Source organism: Suillus clintonianus (genome assembly GCF_016758775.1).
Source record: "Suillus clintonianus strain FC179 chromosome Unknown DEU56scaffold_4, whole genome shotgun sequence".
Taxonomy (NCBI): Eukaryota; Fungi; Basidiomycota; class Agaricomycetes; order Boletales; family Suillaceae; genus Suillus; species Suillus clintonianus.
The window spans coordinates 780215-798306 of NW_024539228.1; the positions used below are offsets into that span (position 1 = coordinate 780215).

General features: G+C 49.4%; 7 protein-coding genes across 7 annotated transcripts; 3 read left to right on the forward strand and 4 right to left on the reverse strand.

Moving 5' to 3' along the window:
• Nucleotides 1-20: 20 nt before the first annotated feature.
• DEU56DRAFT_848304 (adaptin N terminal region-domain-containing protein) lies at nt 21-3338 on the reverse strand (the record flags this gene model as incomplete). The annotated part of the gene is made up of 11 exons (XM_041355156.1): nt 21-98; nt 147-1405; nt 1455-2132; nt 2185-2290; nt 2341-2442; nt 2489-2618; nt 2678-2871; nt 2924-3032; nt 3081-3111; nt 3170-3260; nt 3309-3338. Coding segments are annotated over 11 exons (2808 nt in total), but the record flags the coding sequence as incomplete, so codon positions are not given.
• Nucleotides 3339-3744: 406 nt separating this feature from the next.
• Nucleotides 3745-7725, reverse strand: DEU56DRAFT_725293 (P-loop containing nucleoside triphosphate hydrolase protein; the record flags this gene model as incomplete). Its single annotated transcript, XM_041347858.1, has 4 exons — nt 3745-4425; nt 4479-7154; nt 7208-7328; nt 7385-7725. 4 exons carry the CDS (start codon nt 7723-7725, stop codon nt 3745-3747), a joined length of 3819 nt encoding a protein of 1272 aa, XP_041214536.1.
• A 585-nt stretch (nt 7726-8310) lies between these two features.
• On the reverse strand, nt 8311-9207 carry DEU56DRAFT_770742 (uncharacterized protein). The gene is made up of 3 exons (XM_041351425.1): nt 8835-9207; nt 8562-8790; nt 8311-8506 (listed from the first exon to the last, which is right to left on the reverse strand). Exons 1-3 carry the CDS (start codon nt 9195-9197, stop codon nt 8367-8369), a joined length of 732 nt encoding a protein of 243 aa, XP_041214537.1. The 5' UTR covers nt 9198-9207; the 3' UTR covers nt 8311-8366.
• Nucleotides 9208-9287: 80 nt separating this feature from the next.
• Nucleotides 9288-10941, forward strand: DEU56DRAFT_770745 (uncharacterized protein). The gene is made up of 3 exons (XM_041351426.1): nt 9288-9777; nt 9832-10561; nt 10611-10941. Exons 1-3 carry the CDS (start codon nt 9383-9385, stop codon nt 10779-10781), a joined length of 1296 nt encoding a protein of 431 aa, XP_041214538.1. The 5' UTR covers nt 9288-9382; the 3' UTR covers nt 10782-10941.
• Nucleotides 10942-10963: 22 nt separating this feature from the next.
• DEU56DRAFT_770749 (uncharacterized protein) lies at nt 10964-13314 on the forward strand. The gene is made up of 6 exons (XM_041351427.1): nt 10964-11843; nt 11905-11937; nt 11992-12015; nt 12081-12441; nt 12494-12864; nt 12916-13314. The coding sequence occupies exons 1-6, from the start codon at nt 10996-10998 to the stop codon at nt 13130-13132; spliced, it is 1854 nt and encodes a 617-aa protein (XP_041214539.1). The 5' UTR covers nt 10964-10995; the 3' UTR covers nt 13133-13314.
• DEU56DRAFT_770759 (WD40-repeat-containing domain protein) lies at nt 13315-14873 on the reverse strand. Its single transcript, XM_041351428.1, has 8 exons — nt 14856-14873; nt 14529-14808; nt 14424-14471; nt 14277-14364; nt 14133-14224; nt 13845-14078; nt 13728-13793; nt 13315-13677 (listed from the first exon to the last, which is right to left on the reverse strand). The coding sequence occupies exons 2-8, from the start codon at nt 14768-14770 to the stop codon at nt 13347-13349; spliced, it is 1101 nt and encodes a 366-aa protein (XP_041214540.1). The 5' UTR covers nt 14771-14808; nt 14856-14873; the 3' UTR covers nt 13315-13346.
• Nucleotides 14874-15004: 131 nt separating this feature from the next.
• Nucleotides 15005-18090, forward strand: DEU56DRAFT_868383 (P-loop containing nucleoside triphosphate hydrolase protein; the record flags this gene model as incomplete). Its single annotated transcript, XM_041355478.1, has 7 exons — nt 15005-15086; nt 15143-15270; nt 15328-15743; nt 15791-16735; nt 16795-17179; nt 17230-17667; nt 17719-18090. The coding sequence occupies 7 exons, from the start codon at nt 15005-15007 to the stop codon at nt 18088-18090; spliced, it is 2766 nt and encodes a 921-aa protein (XP_041214541.1).
• Nucleotides 18091-18092: the final 2 nt, after the last annotated feature.

Genomic DNA, 18092 nt, shown 5'->3' on the forward strand with positions numbered 1-18092 from the left:
TGTAATCAAGAAAAATCCAATCTTAGCACTTTTTCAATCAGCCTAAGCACTTCCGTGGCTACATCTTCAGAAGTGCTGCGGACCGTTAGGCGGCACAACTAGTTCATGTCAGTTTACGGGTATTGTAGGGGACAGTAAAGACTCACCTTTGCCTCGCGATTTGGTTCCAAGCGAAGCAGACAACCAACCTTACCGTCCACCGACGTATGCAAGACTCCAGCTGCCACTAGGTTGCTTGGGTTGGGATCCACGTCTTCTAAAATCTCCAGATGGTTTCCTGAGACCACTTGGCGGTGTCGCACAAGATCAAGCTGGCCAGTACCATCAAGCGAAATAGGAAAAATGGCCTGTGCCTCGCGAGGAGGACCACCAATGACCTTCCAGCGCTCGAAGAAGTCAGCTTGTCCCAGCTTGACACCCTCAACAAACTTTGTAACGCTGATTGGCAGTCGAATTGATATTGACTGATGCGCGCCAGCTAAAAATGACACTGTGAGGATGGGGAAAGAGCTGAATGCCTTTTTGCATTCAACTTGCAGAAATTGTTGGCTTTGTGTGCGAGGAGCGATCGTATTTGGTGGGATTTTCGCAAACGTAGCCGACAAAGCCTCCGGGTCATTGACATGGATGGTGGAAGTGAACGACGTCAACGGTGCTGAGACTTTATTTCCCAAGTAGATGGCTAGCTGGCCGATATGCCCCTGGTACCGTGATTTGATACCAATTTGGATCTGCACGTCCTCGTAGAGGACACCCTCCGCGCTATAGGTGAGCTTGCTAAACCATTTCTCAACGCTGGGCCCGACAGCAAATCGCGGGGCAACTACGGAGGAGTCTACGCGAGGCGAATCTGGCTGATCACCTGAGCTAGATAGATTCAATCCTGCCAAAGAGCTCATGACGTCTTGTGCGTCTGCAGTGCCGGTAGCAGTAACTGTCCCATTGGCAGATGATCCTGGTCCTAGCGTCGCTTTTCGTGAAATTGCGTGTCGCTCGAGGTTCATTTCCTTTCCTCCGTGTATCCAGGTCCGCTTGTCCTCCGTGTCTCCGAGTTTACGGTTGAGTCTACCAATCAGAGCGCTGACGCGAGGAGGGAATGGTGGCATCTCTTCGCAAACATTTTGCAACACTTCATCGTCATCAGGCCTAGATGCGAGCGAGTAAAATTCACAGGCACGCTGCTGGAGCTCTGCATCCAGAACATGTCTATAGCGCTCGAAGATGTTGATGAGCTGAGGCTTTATCTCGGGGAAGACATTAACCCATTTGATGTACGTTGATAGGAGAAGGGAGCGAGTGGAAGCGACACAGAATTGAGATTTGGAGTGGAGGACATGGAATTGTTCAAGAGGACTGTATCCAGTTTCATTCGCAATGAGATGCCCATATTCTCCCAGGATGTACCCTGTGCGGTGACGGTCACTAAACTGAATTCGAACATATGTCTGTCTTACCTCCGACCTTGACAAGACTTTCATGTGTGGATGGAGACTTCAGGTGCTCGAAGACGACTTTTGCGGCATATTCCTGCAGGTCCTCCGTATTTGTAACTATCTGCACGACACGGTACCAGACTTCATCCCCGACATGATCACCAGCAGCGCTGATGAGTTGTAGGATCGTGTCGACATACCACTTGTATGAGTTCGCGTACTTCTCCGTCAAGATAGCAATTTTGAGCACCATCTCCTCCCGTAGAGCATAATCTGCAACTTTGAGGTAGCGTAGCAACTCTCCGACAATCAGCTCCGAATTGTCTGTATCGCACATACTATACAGCAAGTCAAGAGCGCGCCTTCGGACGGAGATATCCTTGTCGCGAAGGGATAAGATAATGGTGCCTTGGTGCTTCTTAAGGGGCTCCAGAGAGTCCGCACGAGCAGCAAGATGAGCCATGGTGTCCAGACCAAGATATCGTACGTTTGTCTCCTTTGAGGATATGAAACGAGCCAACAGAACTGCAGAAGTTCCCACAAGTGGCGAACTTGCATCTAGATGAATGGCAAGGCTGATTGCTTCGAAGAGAACGGCATGTTGCGCATTATTGTGTTGAACGTTCCTCGAGGGTTCTGCACTATTGTTCATGATTGTTTGTAGCACCTCATGGAGTGCGGATCGTAAAGTCGTGTCTTCTAAAGGGTAGTAATGTGAGTAAAGTTATGGGCCGCTTAAACACATACATACCAGAAGGAGGATAATACTGCAACAATCGGAGTAGTTTGACTTGTAGCCATGGCGAAGGGACTTTATAGTATGCGTACGTGGCAGAATACTCGCCCTCTATGATTAACTGGGGACACTTAGCCACGAGGCATCCCAGCTTTGATGCCACACACTTACTCGATGTAGGCGATCCACAGCTTTAGTGTAGCAAACAACATAGGCATCCAGGTGGTCTTGGGCCAGAGCCATAATCAAGCTGGTAACGCATATAACGACACCCTACAAAGTATTTCAACACCGAATGCCAGTGCAAATGACAACCTACTAAATCTTGGTCATCCATAATGGATACTAGACGCAAGGCCCATTCTGCGGCAGGTATTACAGTAGGATGTTTGCGGTAGAGTCGCAGTAGCGTCAGAGCAGCCTTCTTCTTCACGAAAGTTTGCGAGGTTCTGCAAGTATGAACAAGTTTCATATACTTAAATCGTGGACAGTGAACATGGTGACTCACGGGGATATCAAAAGCCTATGCACGTCTTCTGACAGCGCCTCTGCCATCTCGCTACTGCCCACATTTGCTATGGCATGCAAAGCAAGACAGTTGCTGACCTCGTTATTCTCATCCAAGTCCTTCCGAATGGAGTTGACAACCAGTCGAAGGAAATCCGAGTTCTCGTGCATCAGCAGAGTAACAGCAAGGTAACCCTACGCGTGCCTCGTCAATGATACATACAATAGACTTGCTCAGCAACCTCACTATCTGCTTCTCACTATACTTGGAACTCGATATGAGGTTGACGGCTTCCATGTGCCCCACATCGACCTTGTACCCAAGGATATACGTGAAGATGATCTTCGCAACATATCTGTACCATTATTGAAGATGTGCACGACTTTGACAGTGATATACTCACTTCTTCTTCTGATATCCGTCCAAATTTCCGTCTGCGGCGTGACATGCCAGTGAGCATCAAGCTAAAGGAGTAACTAGGATGCCTTGGACCTTTGAATTTCTTTCGGATATTCGCCATCTCCTTGTTGATACGCTTCTCTTCCAGTTCACGCACCCTCGCACCTCGGATATCTGCGATGAACTGAAGAAAATATGATTAAACGGTTGGCATGACTTTGGAAGGACGCACCTGGGTCAGCCCCCGCATGTTGGCCGCCATCTTTGGCACGGATGCTTCTGGAGAGAGTAGAAGAATGAATAGAACAAGCTGGGCTCTTTTGCAATAAAGAAGCTCCGCACGGCAAAAAAAAATGGACGCGCGTCCGCGTACTTGATGCCTGTGGTGGGCCGTGGCAAGCCGTCACGAGCTGCGTTTGGGTCACCGACGGTGCTCACAATGTATGGGAAACGCCTTGATTGGATTTCGAATACGGGCCATTACTTACGTTATCTCGTCCTAGACTTGCCTGGCAGCCGTCATGATCAGTTGTCTGCATGTACATCATGCACAGTAACTGTTTCTGGATAGTATTATGCAATGCGAGGATACATTAATGCCATGTAGCGTACTGAAAATGCGTAAATGAGGAGGGATAGCTCTAGAAGTGTAATCAAACAATGATGGTCTAAAATCTACGTGAACTAGACAGACGATGGTTAGGTGTACCGGACCTTGAATTGTACGATGACCCGGCACCATATGGAGAGGAGTACCCAGACCTGGGTTCAAAGGGGAACCGTGTGGAGGGAGAAGTCATGGGAGTCGCAGTGCGAGAGCTGGACTGGGGTTGATATGCAATACGCTCGTCGCTGTAGCGGTTGAGGATCCGTACGATATCTGTCGTCATAAAATCTAGTTCTTTGATCTCTGTGGTAGAGAGGGTGAAGTCTTTGTTGAGTGTGTCTTCATCCTCACTCTCGCTCTCCTCACCAACCGAAATCTGGGAAGTTGGTTGACGCCTCTTGCGTCGTGCCATCACAATACCCTCAAACACTCGAAGCATACAAGACTCCATGGCGGTCTTCAAACTTTGGATATCATCCAATACATTAAAGTTCCCGGCGATTGGCAACCAGCCATCACATTCCAGTCCCCGTTCGGTGACTTGAATCTCGTAAGCGCCAAAGAGCATGTAGGTCATAGGGTCCAGGCGGGTCGTGGTAATCAGATACGTTTGAGGACTGGAGCCGACCATCGACATATTCCGTCGTTTTTCAGCAAAAGCGTAAAGCTGCTTTTCCATAGCCTGGTCATTCACAACAGCGTGCCTGCGATGATTTACGCTGCCTGGATGTATAAAGGTCGCCTACATATAATGAGCTTGTGGAGTGAGAGATGAATGTACCACGTGAAGCTCACCTTGTCCAACTGAGTGCGGTAAGTCATCTCGCCAGTCCTGATAGCATACTTTGGCTGGGAAGCTATTGCTATGAGGGCAGCTAGGAGTGGAAGAGATTTCCCATTAACGTTCAGGTCAGAGGGTACGGTCAGCTCCCGACTTCGAAGGTCGTTTGGTGCGACGTTCCCACCCGCAGAAACATCAATGACTCCTGCTTGGTACAGAGACTGCATTAAGTGCCCCCGGATCTTGGTAATCAAGAGTAGCGTTGGCTTCGAGAGGAAATTGTCGTTACAGAAGCGGTTGGCAGACATATACTCGCCGCGGCGTTGCATCTCGTGCCACGCATTATAAGCGTTCAATATGGTAAGCGGGTCTGATCTGAACCCGGGGGGCGTCCATCTGTTCTTAGCATCAGCAGCCTGGGCCTTGAGGTGCATAGGGGAGAAAAACGGATCCCGATTGGTCAGAATGGCGGCGAGAGTAAGGGCCTGGTCGAGACACCGGAAAAAGCTTCCGTAAAGGACAAGCCTTCCCATTTGAACCTCCACAGGTAGTTGTAGTAAGACCTTCCCCAGCGACGTGAGGTTCTTGCCTTGATCCAGCGCACCTACCATCTGTAGGTTCTTCATGGCGGCGGCGACGCGGTCAGGCTCAGGTGGTTCAATCGCGGCAGCGAGAACTTCTTCAATGTCCATCCCAGGGAAACTGAGAGCCTTGACGTGCATAACGACATTGCTTAGGTCGACGCGTTTCATTTCCACGGTTGGATGAGGATGAAGGTTGGCTGCGCGAGCCTTGCTGAGAATGCCGAAATACTCTCCGGACCTGTGTCTACCCGCCCGCCCGGCTCTTTGGTTCAAGTTGGAAGAACCAACCCAGGCGGAGATGAGAGACGACATGTGGCGGTCAGGATCGTATCGCTGTTCCTTGATCCTTGCAGCGTCAACGACATAAACAACGTCGGGAATCGTGATGGAGGTCTCGGCAATATTAGTAGCTAGAATGATTCTACGAACGCCCTCTGGAGGGGGCTCAAAGATGACTTGTTGTTCGGCCAGAGGAATGGTAGAGTGGAGAAGGTGAATGCTGTACTTTGAGGGATCGTTGAAGTTGATATCCATACTTCCACCAATAAGAATCTTCTGAACCGCAGATATCTCGTCCCAGCCAGGCAGGAAAACCAATACATGTCCGGAGTCAGACCGCTGCAAGACATATGAAATGCTAGCTGCGACCAAAGGACTTGGTAAATCCAAGTCTTCGTCCACATTGCTCAGTACGGGGGAGTTTTCTACTGTCATTGAACGCCCACAAGACCGCACATAAGCTTCCTCACGAGCGAGGTATTTAGAGACCAAATTGTCTTCAAACACCCAGTTTAGCGCGCGATGGTTTCTCAACGCTGGAATGAAGTCCTCCATGAAGTGTTTTGTGACGGGGAACGTGCGGCCTGGGATCTCGATTACTTTTGCCGGTTCGCCTCGCTCGTCAGGGAAGTACTCTTGGAACAGCGTGGGATCGATAGTGGCACTCATGAGGACGATCTTCAAAGGAATGTTTCGAGCCTTGCGATCATCCATGAGACGCTTGAGAACAACAAGGAGGAGGTCGGTATCAACATCCCGCTCGTGGACTTCATCAACAACGATGTGTGTCACTTCGTCCATCCTGGCAGCCGGTAGCCCGCCTTCAACCATTGCAGATTGGAGTTTTTTGAGCAACACTCCCGTGGTGCAGAAAGTAACGGAGCCATGCTCTTCCGGCAACTTCGACTCGAAACGGACGCTGTAGCCAATTGACCCTTCACCGACAACTTCCCCTCTCTCCTTGGCGACACGGTCAGCTACACTGAGTGCAGCCAACCGACGTGGCTGAGTGCAAATCAAGTTGCAGCGAGCGCCCTCACCCTTGTCAATATAGTCATCCAGGAGTAGTTGCGGTATCTGCGTGGTTTTGCCTGAACCCGTGGCAGCCATGCAAATCGTGACATCGTTCTCACGGATGTGCGACACAAGCTCCTCCGATCGGGTGTAGATGGGCAACGCAGCTCTGGTGTTCCGCATCTTTTCCATCGCTGGATTTGTGAGGTATGCTTTTCTCCGTTCCTTGAGTTCTTCCGACCTCTGGGCGAAGAAATTCCGAGGAAGCCTACGGGCATAGGATGGTCGTGGGGCAGGAACGGGGACAGGTTGAGATCTCAGAGTGTTTGAGCCCATCAAGCCGGACCCAATAGCAGGTCTGTTCCGGTATAGAGTGCTCTTTTTGATATCACGGCTTAGCATGCGTATCTCATCCTCGAGTTGTGTGCTAATTTGGAAGTAAACCTTTGGGGCAAGACCAAGGTCCTTTCCAGTTTTGGACGCCTCCACAAAAGTCTTCCATAGATCGGGATCACATTGTTGCAGATACTGCGCGACATCCAAGTAGCATTGTATTTGGGCTGCTTTCTTGGTTGCGCCGGAGCCCATGCCGATCTTTTTGTCACCCACAGTCATAACGGCTTCCCAAGTTGACTTCATGCGCCCCTGACGTTGTTCTTCCAGCTCAATGTCCGGCTTTCCGAATCCGTATCTGCGACAGTAGTAGTCCATGAAGTTTCGCGCGCGCTCGAAGTCGACGACTGAACCATCGCTCAACTCGATAACATGTGGAACAGAAGAACTCGAGGATGCTGAAGGCTTGGGCTTGTCGAGCTGACCACGTTCATTAGAACTAGTTAGAGTAGTTTGCAATTCGTGACACGTACCTGACCTGTATCATGGAGTTGATAGAGGGCTGAAAGCGCTGCGAGCCTCTCAGCATCTCTCCTTACTCTATGGTCGCCAATACCGAGCAATGGAGGAGTTGTATCGAGGGTAACGGTCGCCCTGCATACAGCTATGAGCACAAGCCAAATAGCATTGTAAAAGAAATCGTCACCAACCTGGTTATCTTCTGAGATGTTCCAGAAACGATACCCTCAACTGATTCATAAGCCGGTTGCTTGTCCAGGTGATTACTGGCAAAATTAGCAACCGGAGACTTTGGGTTATCTACAAACACGGGTTTTATGTCAGGACGGGAACCAATGTTCTTCCTGTGCTCCTGTTCAATGAACTGCACGTCACGGAGAGGGCCGTCAAGAACTGGAAGTGTCGAATTCGAGGGCTGCTCTTTACTCTTGCCCTTGCTCCTTCCCGTACTACGCTTCGATGAATCTTTCTGGGACGACGAACCAGAGATACGCGACCGAAGCGAGCCACGATTTTTAGATGAAGACGGCATCTCGAATGGAGGTGAAACAGTAGGGTTCCGTTGTGTTCCTTTTGAGGATGTGGGCATTGCAGGAATAGCTGTGAAAGATCCCGCTAGCTTTGGAGCTGGTCGTTGCTCTGAAGATTGAGGCAGACTAGGTGACCGAGAATGACTGACATCTGCGGTACGGTGCTTCAGCGCGCTTGCTGTAGCGTGACTGGTATAGGGCCGTTTGAGATAGGTTGTAGCCGATGGAAAACGTTTGATTGTATCCAATGGCAGGCGACGCCCGAATTGAATGGCAAAGGCCAAGCCCATAACTTGAGGAACTTGTCGACGACTGCAATAATGAAAAGCCATGAGAACCTCATCTGGCATATCAACCGAATACTGCCTCAATGACTCACATCATCCGGACCTCTAAACCTCCCGCTGTATTTGTTGTGCCAAACCGACGTTCAAGACGACGGTGACCTTGGTGGTACTTTAAGTCTTCTTCACTTTAAGTCGTAAAAAATATGGGCTCGGCATTTGCCGAATATTTTACTTAAGCTACTAGTAGTGCTTGTAACGTCAACTTTCAAGTACTGGCAGTGAAGGATTCTCGAGCTCGGCTGAAATAATGAACGCAGCAAGTGTGCACTCGTATTAAATCAACAAGGATGATCTATTTACATGTTATCTAATCGCTGCTTGATAGCGTCCGCAATTCCGTTCAGATATTTCAGTCGCACTGCCGCAGCTTTGGTTTCCTCCCAATTCTTTTCGGATACGGATTTTGTGACTGTGTTGAGAACTTCACGAATTTTGTCTGTGACAAGAATTGTCATTAACCTGCCAAACGTTCATGTACGACAAAAACTTACTGTCATTATCCTCTTCTAGGGTGCGGATTCGCTCGATGTCCCCGGTTTCTATCTCCTCTCGGACTTCCATGATTTCGCTAATGAGTTCCAGATCCTCTAAGGGATCTGCTTCTTCAGTCTTGAAGCCATTCCGCTGCAAAATGTATTCTATACGGTGCAAGGGTGACGACAGTGTTTTATACGCAGCGTTCACCGTATTCGACATGTGAAGTGCGACATCTCGTTGAGACTGCTGAATAAACCTCTGCTGGAACTATACGTAGAATAACTCACTTCAGTCTTGGTTGCCCATGCGTCAGGGTGTGCTATTCTCTGTGCTTCAAGGAAGCGGCGTTTAAGGAGTGCAACATCCACCGCAAATGGGTTTGGCTCATAAGAAAGACCCAGTATATCGTGGTATGATATTGAGTCATGGATCCTTGCAATATAATTGCAGTTTGGACAGACAGGTAATGCAGTTGGAAGAACAGTCCCACATGATGGACACGTCTTGGTTAGTGAAGTGACTACGGAGTGCCTTGAGGAAGATGAGCTGGCCTTTCTTGCATGATATCCGTTCGACAGCGCCGACGTTCGATGAGTTGCTTGAGCAACAGCAAAACCCTTGAACACGCGGAGGCTGAGAGAACGGAACATTCGGATGAGGGGTCGCTTGTTTACTAAGCCAGGAAATGGAAATGAAAACGATTGGGAATTTACTTTTTGGGACAATTGCATCATTGTTTGGACTCGAGGAACTCTATGAACCAGCACCACGTACGAGGCATAATGTTAAGCACACGCTAGGCGAGCTTTTTACTGCATAATCATTCGTCCTCAGAATGTCGAGCAGTACTAGTGGTGCCGGTGAGCCCCGAATTGAGGACTCGCACACACTGGCCAGTCCATGGCCTGCTCCCCCTCAGGCAATGTTAACGCCCGATGATCCTTCAGCTGCAGAACCAGCACGTCGTCGGTTGGCCCCAAAGACTCGATTCCGTATATTTTCTTTCCTTACCAACCTTTTCACTTGCTGCAACTCTAAGCGTCACAACCCACAACCAGCGGATTCAGAAGTCGAGGCAGACAGCTCAAGCAAGTCCGTAGGCTTACCACCCCTCGAACAAATCAATGATAACACCACCACCATCACTTTGGACATATCTGGTATCTCAAATATCCCTGATATCAATAAGGACGAGTATCGTTGGGCTGTTGTATATGAAAATCAAAGAGGGTACGTCTACTATTTACCCCCTCGTGTGTGGCTGACCCCACCTGTTCTCCCAAGTCTCACCGTATTCTCGTCCCCGTATTATTCACACCTGTCACTGCTTCCCATCGATCCTCCACCATTCACTATTCCGTCCAAATCTCTGAAACAATCTCGGCAACCTAACATATCTCTCTCCAATTATCCCCTCCCCGATGGTACCTGGCGCTGGGTCTCCAGATCATGGATGATTGACATGCGCACAGAATCGGGAGAAGTTCAATACGACGGTTTTGAATACAACTGGTATTTTCGGGAAGACCACTGGCAAGCAGAGATCGGCAAACTAAGCACTGGTGCCTGGGTGCGGAGGAGACGATGGGTAAGACTTATGATGCGTCCAGCACAGCATACAGTAGGGCACTCGGAGGGAAGTTCAAGTCCATCCACTGGCAAGAGCAGGCTGTCTGACCGGCCTTTGGACACGAGTTTTGTCTCTCTCGTTCACCCTCAATCGGAGATCGCGCTTGACCAGCTCGCTCGAGAGGCTGGCCTGGAATGGGAAGGAAATGAACAAGATTGGGTGCGCTGTCGTCTCCTGATGCGAAAGCTCGGTCGAGATGGTCGCAAACTTGAACTTTGGCGCATGTGGCTTTCGCCGTACCTTTCTGATGTTTCTAATACCAACCTGGTGGGCAAAGGGAAGGGTCCTGAATATGATTCTTCTCCACCCATGAGATTGGGAAATGATGGTTCGGACATCCAAAATCCACCTCTTGAATACTTGGGAGTACTCCTTCGGAACCACGTATGGATTTTCATTGACAAGTTATCATCATTTGATATTCGGTTTGTAGGGAGATGCAGTACTCCGATCATTTGTCTTCCCAGATTCAAGAGCGCAGTTAATCGACCTTATAAAACGTGCTGGCCTGGCTTGTGAGTTAGGACGAAGCCTCGGAGATGACTTCTCTTCCACTGAGGTGGACTTCTGGAGCTACTTGAAGGGCTTGGGCAAAGATGATTAAGCACGGCGGGTTTGGAAAGAAGAACTCTGTGATGAAGATGAGGCGCGACTTCTGGTGGAGATCAGTGGATGGGATATGCCAGTGTATAATTTAAATAACTTAATACTGTACAGATAAAACTCGAAAGTAAGTTAACCAAGTTTTTGAATTTGAAGTTGCATGTGATTTCATCTTGCTTGTTTCGAACCTTCGCGCCCGACTTTGCAGAGCTTTGATGTCAGCGCCGTCTCCCCGGGCAATCCAACATATTGAACCAGATTCGGATCATAGGAAGGCGTCATGGACAAAATCAATTCTATCCAATCCGAGAGCTCTCTGGCCAGATGACCCAAGTCATCCAGTGAAGGTCGCCCTTCGCACATATTCTCTCAGCTTATCTCTCTCCCTTGGTCCTGCGCTACTTCCAGTTGCTCTTACCCTCATTAAGCGTTCGTCCGGGGTGAAAAATCGACGTTCGGGTTCATTCAGACGTGTGCTGAGGCACGCAGTGGGCCTCACGGGATTTCCGTTCGCCATCACCGTAGCTGTTTGTGGCGGAATTGCATTGAAGCACTTCTGGGAAGCAGTACTAGGTGTCCACCATGTCGATAAGCAAGACGACCCAGAAATTCGACGGCAGCCAGTGGTGGCTTCTACTTTCCAACCATGTGCAACAATCCTCTCGCTCGTAGCTCAGGCGTGCTCACGCATGTCCAAATCAACTCCTTCCCAGAAAGCGTTCCTGTCAAATGTCTTATCCTCCACAATCGCGCTGTTCTTGCTCCAAAGGATTCGGCCGTCAAAAGCAGGGTCGCGTCGACCGTTCGCAACCTTTGAATTAACGCTTTTATTCTTCTGTCGTGCAACCGACGCGATCATGCAGCATTTCCTGTCCAAAGTGTCCATGGAATCAGCCCGGAAAGCTAACCTATTCAACATCTCCGCGAATCAGTCTCGGTTAAAGCCAGCTGAACTATCTGCAGATTTATCATTGCCTGCTGAAGGCGATGGCAAAGCCAAGAAATGGCATCAAAGTACAGCTGCATGGCTGGACGCCATTGTATTTTGGGCCTGCAGTGCTAGGTACGTGATATGCAGCATGCTCACTGTGATATGTTTGTTCAAACCCTTCGTGCAATATCAGAATCATGTGGTGTTTCTTCTACCAGCCGTATAGGTACTTGACAATAAAATAAATTCGATGGACGTCTAAATCCAGTTTTTTCAACAGGCTTCCCCCTTCTTATGTCAAATGGTTGGATATCATTTAATCATGCCGGGCAGCTCTCACTCATTGTCCTATGGTTCTTTGCTTATCAGGATATCATCCCTAGCCAACGTAGACAAACGGCTGTTGGATGCTTTGCGTGTTATGCGTTCTAAAGAATGGATCTATGGGCACAGTTCCATCCATTCTCACCTCCTGACATCTTATGCCAAAGACCGCGGGTACCCTTCATCTTGGGGCGATCCGCAGGTTTTGCCTGCATTTGGAGGCGCAGATGCAGACGTGGTCTGGAAGGCACTTGGCGTGCCTGGCCGGGGTGGTGTGGGTGGATTACCATGTGAAATTTTGCATTCCGGTGTTGCAACGCGGTGGGGTCTCGACAACAGCTGCCTGACAAATGCTGGCGTGAGATTTTCCCTTGCGTTCATTGAGGCTATGGCTCTATATCTGCCTGTAAGTGTATGACCTGGAGTGCACTGATTAAGACCGCTAATCATGTTTGAAGGTCCACATCCTTCCTCTCCTTCTTACTCGCCCTCGTTCCATCCTCCAACGTCATCACGTCATTCCCTCCCTTTTAGCTGCGATCCGCAGTGCGACATTCCTCTCCACGTTTCTGTCATCGTACTTCTTGGCTGCCTGTCTCACACGTACCTTGGTACTGGCAAAACTGTTCCCGTGGGTCCCTCACGACGTGTGGGATGGACCGTATGGCAGTGTTCTCGTGGGATCACTCACGTGTGGTTGGAGTATACTAATTGAGAACACGCGGAGAAGGGGGGAGATGGCCTTGTATGTGTTGCCCAGAGCTCTTAAAGCATCTTTACCGGCCAAGTGGACTGCAAGCAATCACGCCGGTGCCAGGCTGGCTGAGCGGTTAGTATTCTTATAGCCTATCTTCTTTGCGATGCTGACGGGATGCAATAGAATCATGTTTGTTCTGTCGCTGGCTTCCCTGCTCACTTTTGCAGTCCATGAACCAGAATCTCTGCGAGGTCTGTCGCGATGGACCCTTGCTTTTGTCATGAAGGGTCCAAATGCTGGGTTCTGGAAGAAACGCAAAAAAGAGATTGAAACTTGTCCCTCGACGCCTATCTCTCCTTCCTCCAACTCAATCTCCACGCAAGACATTAACTGCTTGTGAGATGTTCCATAATACTAACTTAGCCCGCGATAGTCCGGCTTTGAGAGTGGAGGATCTTAGCCGAGTTTGCGCACGTCGCGATCGGTGCTGCGATCTAGATCATGTTCTTGCTTTTGCGTACTTTACGATCTTCGTTAAAATATCCCACTGAATATACCATGCGAACAATTCTATATCCTCACGCATCGCCCATATCTTGCATACATTCTGCTACCTAGCCGCTCCAGAGGTGTAGAATGTGGTCATAGAATGAGCAAGTCGCGATCAATGTCTCCCCATCTACACCTATAGGAGCAAATGACCAGTCTGCGCCGTATGCTAGCGACTTGTGGTCGTCAAACCGCTTCACAATTTCCCATGTTACATCTTCTCCGTGGTGGGCCTTGGCTACCTTGAAGCCGTCGTGCATGCTTGCAACAAGGAGATCTTCCTTGCGACTGGGCGATGGATGCCACTTGACGCGCCACGCGCCCCCTCCAACGTCTCCTTGGACGAGTGGTACTAGCGGCTTTCGAGTGTCAAAAAGGCAAACCTTATTATCGTAGCTGTGCGCGACTTCAAAAGCCAGAATGTTGATAGCAAAGTAAAAGTTTACCTTCCGACGGCTATGAGATATTCTATGTGTGGATGGCTCTGGATAGTTGTGATACCTGCATCAAATCTTCGAGGACATGAGAAAACAACCAAAATATGTCTGAAGATAGTTACATGCCGCTTGTTTGTAAAGATCGGCTGACTAAAATTCTGTCGAACATCCCAGCCCTTCATGGTCAAGTCGTCTCCACCCGAATAAACGATGGACGTATCCCAATAGTTCCAAGCAGCAATCCAAGGTTCGTAATCGTGCGCGTGCCATCGGTTAACGACAGACAAATTGCCAGTTGAATCAGGTGTCAGAACACATAGCGAGCCGTTTGACAGGGAAACCACCAGAGAACCAAAATTGCTGAGCATCTTGAGTCAGAATTGCCTGTGAATCGAATCTCTTGGACTAGCGTACTTTGTGGGGAATCTCCGGGTAGACCAGTCTAAGGAAAGGCACAGAACATCTGAGGGTGCGCAGGATATTCTTTGAAAAGGCTTGAGCCGGCGCTAAAACCACTGGGTCACGATTTCATGCAATTATGTACACGTTGAAAGCAACCTCTTCTTTGTGCCACTCGTGAATGGTAATGTTCCCTTCCGAGTCTGCAATTCCGAGTATTGGAGAAGCCGTTGGAGATGTATGACACCTATGGTTGTTGCCTAGATATCATCATTTGCTAGTGTGCGACGACGTACTAGATCTCACCATTTCTGGTCGAGGACAGCTGCAAGACTGATTTCCTGAATCTGGGAACTTGATAATAGACGCGCGCTGAAGAAGTGATTCGCAGGAATCAATTCACTTGCTTACACTCCTCTGTCCTCTGTTACTTGCAACACAAGACACTTGCCACGACGGACTTGACTTTGTTTTCCTGTCGTAGGTTCGAAATTTAGTTCACTGTGACCGTCCGAGTCTTCTAATGCGGTGTGCGCAGCATCGGTGGGGGACTGTTCTAATTGATAGGTCCCGCAGACAAAGATATCGGAAGCACTTTCATGAGGACAGAACTCGACCGAGTCTGCGGGCCAGATGGTGTCCAATGAGATCATTGGAGTCTGGAGAAGAGGAAATTTTGCTACGCCTGATGCTGTCAGGTACGTTCCGTTACACTGCCACATCCATTAATGACATCACCAGAAAGTTCTGCAAGGTTCGATAAAGGAGGATGTCTCTCTCCCTTCTCCTAGATCATACTACTAACACTTGCCAAAGTCAATAAAAGGTAGTCCAGACGAGGAATCGTTGTTGTCGATTACCCATTCTCTGCTTTCCTGTTCACCATCATGAACCTTGACTTCACAGACAAAACCCAACAATCTATATCAGCTGCCATCCAACTCGCAAAGGATTACTCTAATGCTCAACGTATGTCTTGATATTGGACTTATGATTTATTGTTGCTCACTTAAATGATTCTCCAGTCCACCCCGCCCATGTTGCTGCGGCTCTTCTGAACGAAGGTGCAGGAGATGACGTACCAGGTGGACTGTCAAACGGCGGTGGAAGTTCCCTATTCTCTTCAGTTATACAGAAAGCTGGTGGTGATCCAGTACGTAGTATCTATGGATATCCACATTGTATGCGACACTCATCCGCCTCATGACAGGTCATTGTAAAGCGTGGGCTCCAGAAGATCATTGTCAGAATACCCTCGCAATCTCCACCTCCAGAGGATATTTCCTTGAGCGCCAGTGCGTTGAAGGTTTTGCGCGAGGCCCAGTCGCTCCAGAAAACCATGCACGACTCCTACATCGCGCAGGACCATGTACTTCTCGCACTTATGAAGGACCCATCGATATCCTCTATCATCAAGGAGGCTGGTCTTACCGAGGCCGCCTTGAAGTCAGCCATAGAGCAGACCAGAGGAAACCGTCGAGTGGAAAGCAAGAACGCGGAAGCAGGATTCGACGCTTTGCAGAAATATGCGGTCGACCTGACTGCTCTTGCCGAAGAAGGCAAGATCGACCCTGTTATAGGTCGAGATAATGAAATACGGAGAATCATTCGTATTCTCTGCAGAAGGTAGGATTCACATTCATGGTAGTCTCATCCAAGCTAACTTTCTGCAGAACAAAGAACAATCCTGTGCTGATCGGCGAGCCTGGTGTCGGAAAGACGGCAATCGCAGAAGGTCTTGCTCAACGCATAGTCAACCGCGACGTGCCAGCCAGCCTCATTGGGCGCCTGTTCTCGCTTGATATGGGCGCGTTAATGGCTGGTGCGAAGTACAAAGGCGAGTACGAGGAACGCATCAAGTCAGTTTTGAACGAAGTGGAGAAATCATCTGAGGATGGCACATCTGTCATTCTATTCGTGGATGAGCTTCACCTCATCATGGCTGGTCGAGGTGCCGAAGGCGGTGGCATGGACGCGGGCAACCTCTTCAAGCCGCTTCTGGCTAGAGGGAAGCTGCGCTGTATAGGGGCTACCACGCTTAGCGAGTACCGGAAGTATATCGAGACAGACGCTGCTCTGGAACGCAGATTCGCTCAAGTTTTGGTGAACGAACCCAGTGTTACTGAGACGATCAACATTCTTAGAGGCATTCGGGAGAAGTATGAGGTTCATCATGGTGTTCGAATTGCGGATGGTGCCCTGATCTCTGCTGCAACTCTGGCCCATCGTTATCTGACTTCGAGACGTCTTCCCGATGCCGCCATTGATCTTGTCGACGAAGCTTGTGCAAGGTATGTTTTCTTTATATTAGTTCGTGAAAACATCTTACGATTTTGCGATAGTGTCCGTGTTACTCGAGAAACAGCACCCGAAGCCATTGACAAGCTTCAGCGTCGCAAGCTCGAACTAGAGGTTGAAATTCATGCCTTGGAACGCGAAAAGGACCAGGCCAGTCTGGAGCGTTTAAGCGCCGCTCGCAAAGCTATCGCTGATGTTGACGACCAATTACAACCACTTCGGGCTGCCTACGAGGCTGAAAAGCGCAAAGGCGACGAAATCAACGAAGTGCGGAGGAAGATCGACGATCTCCGTGCCAAGGCCGATGAGGCGGAGAGAAGGTACGCATGTCATTCTGGATCAATCATCGAGTGTTTAACCCAACGACCGCGCATATTAGATATGATCTTGCAACTGCATCTGACCTTCGCTATTATGCCCTGCCAGACCTCCAGAATCGCCTGGAGACCCTTCAAGCCAAAAAGGCCGAAGAGGACGCCAAGACCGGTGGAGGCACAGATACCGTTACTCCTGAACAGATCGCAGAAATTGTTGGACGGTGGACGGCTATTCCAGTCACACGTTTGATGTCAACCGAAAAGGAGAAACTCCTTCGCATGGAACGTATCCTCGCCGATCACGTTGTCGGTCAGCCGGAAGCTGTGAAAGCTGTCGCCAATGCTATCCGGCTATCGAGGAGTGGACTGGCCGATGTTCAGCGGCCCATTGCCAGCTTCTTGATGGCTGGTCCTTCTGGCACAGGAAAAACGCTGCTCAGCAAGACTGTAAGTCATCGTAACTTCATAACTACAGTTCCTGACAGAAATCCCCGCAGCTCGCCACTATTCTATTTGACACCCCTGATGCTATGATCCGCATCGATGGTTCCGAATATTCTGAGAAACATTCTATCGCACGTCTTATCGGCGCCCCACCTGGCTATGTCGGCCATGATGCTGGAGGACAACTCACCGAATATGTTCGGCGCAAACCGTATTGCATCGTCCTCATCGACGAGATTGAGAAAGCTTCGCGAGAATTCGTCACCCTCTTCCTTCAGGTTCTCGATGATGGCCGACTTACTGATGGACAGGGTCGCGTTGTTGACTTCCGAAACACTGTTATCATCATGACGTCAAATCTAGGTGCTGCATACCTGAACGACATGAGCCAGGGTTCAGTAACTCCGCAGACCAGGCAGCTAGTCATGGGGGCCATTGTGGGCCATTTTCCACCCGAGTTTATCAACCGTATAGATGATATCGTCATCTTCGTAAGTTACCACATAATAATTTCAGGCTTTAAATTTCTTACTCTTGCACAGCGCGCGCTCTCCAGAAGCAATATGCTTAAGATCGTGGACTTGAGGCTCAAGGAGGTCCAAGACCGCCTAGTCGATAGGAAGATAGTACTTGACATCGACGGCGAGTCGAAAAGATACCTAGTGTCTATCGGGTACTCGACGACATACGGAGCAAGACCATTGAACCGCGCAATCCAGAGCGACCTCCTGAATCCTTTATCGGTGATGTTGCTTTCTGACCGCATTCGCGACGGGGAGACTGTCAAGATTCGGTTCGACGGCCCCCGCAATAAACTCATCATCGTACCAAATCATGAAGGCAAGGCCGATGTTGATGCAATGGATGAAGATTTGGATGAAGATAATGACATTGAGATAGAGGAGATGGATTAAGG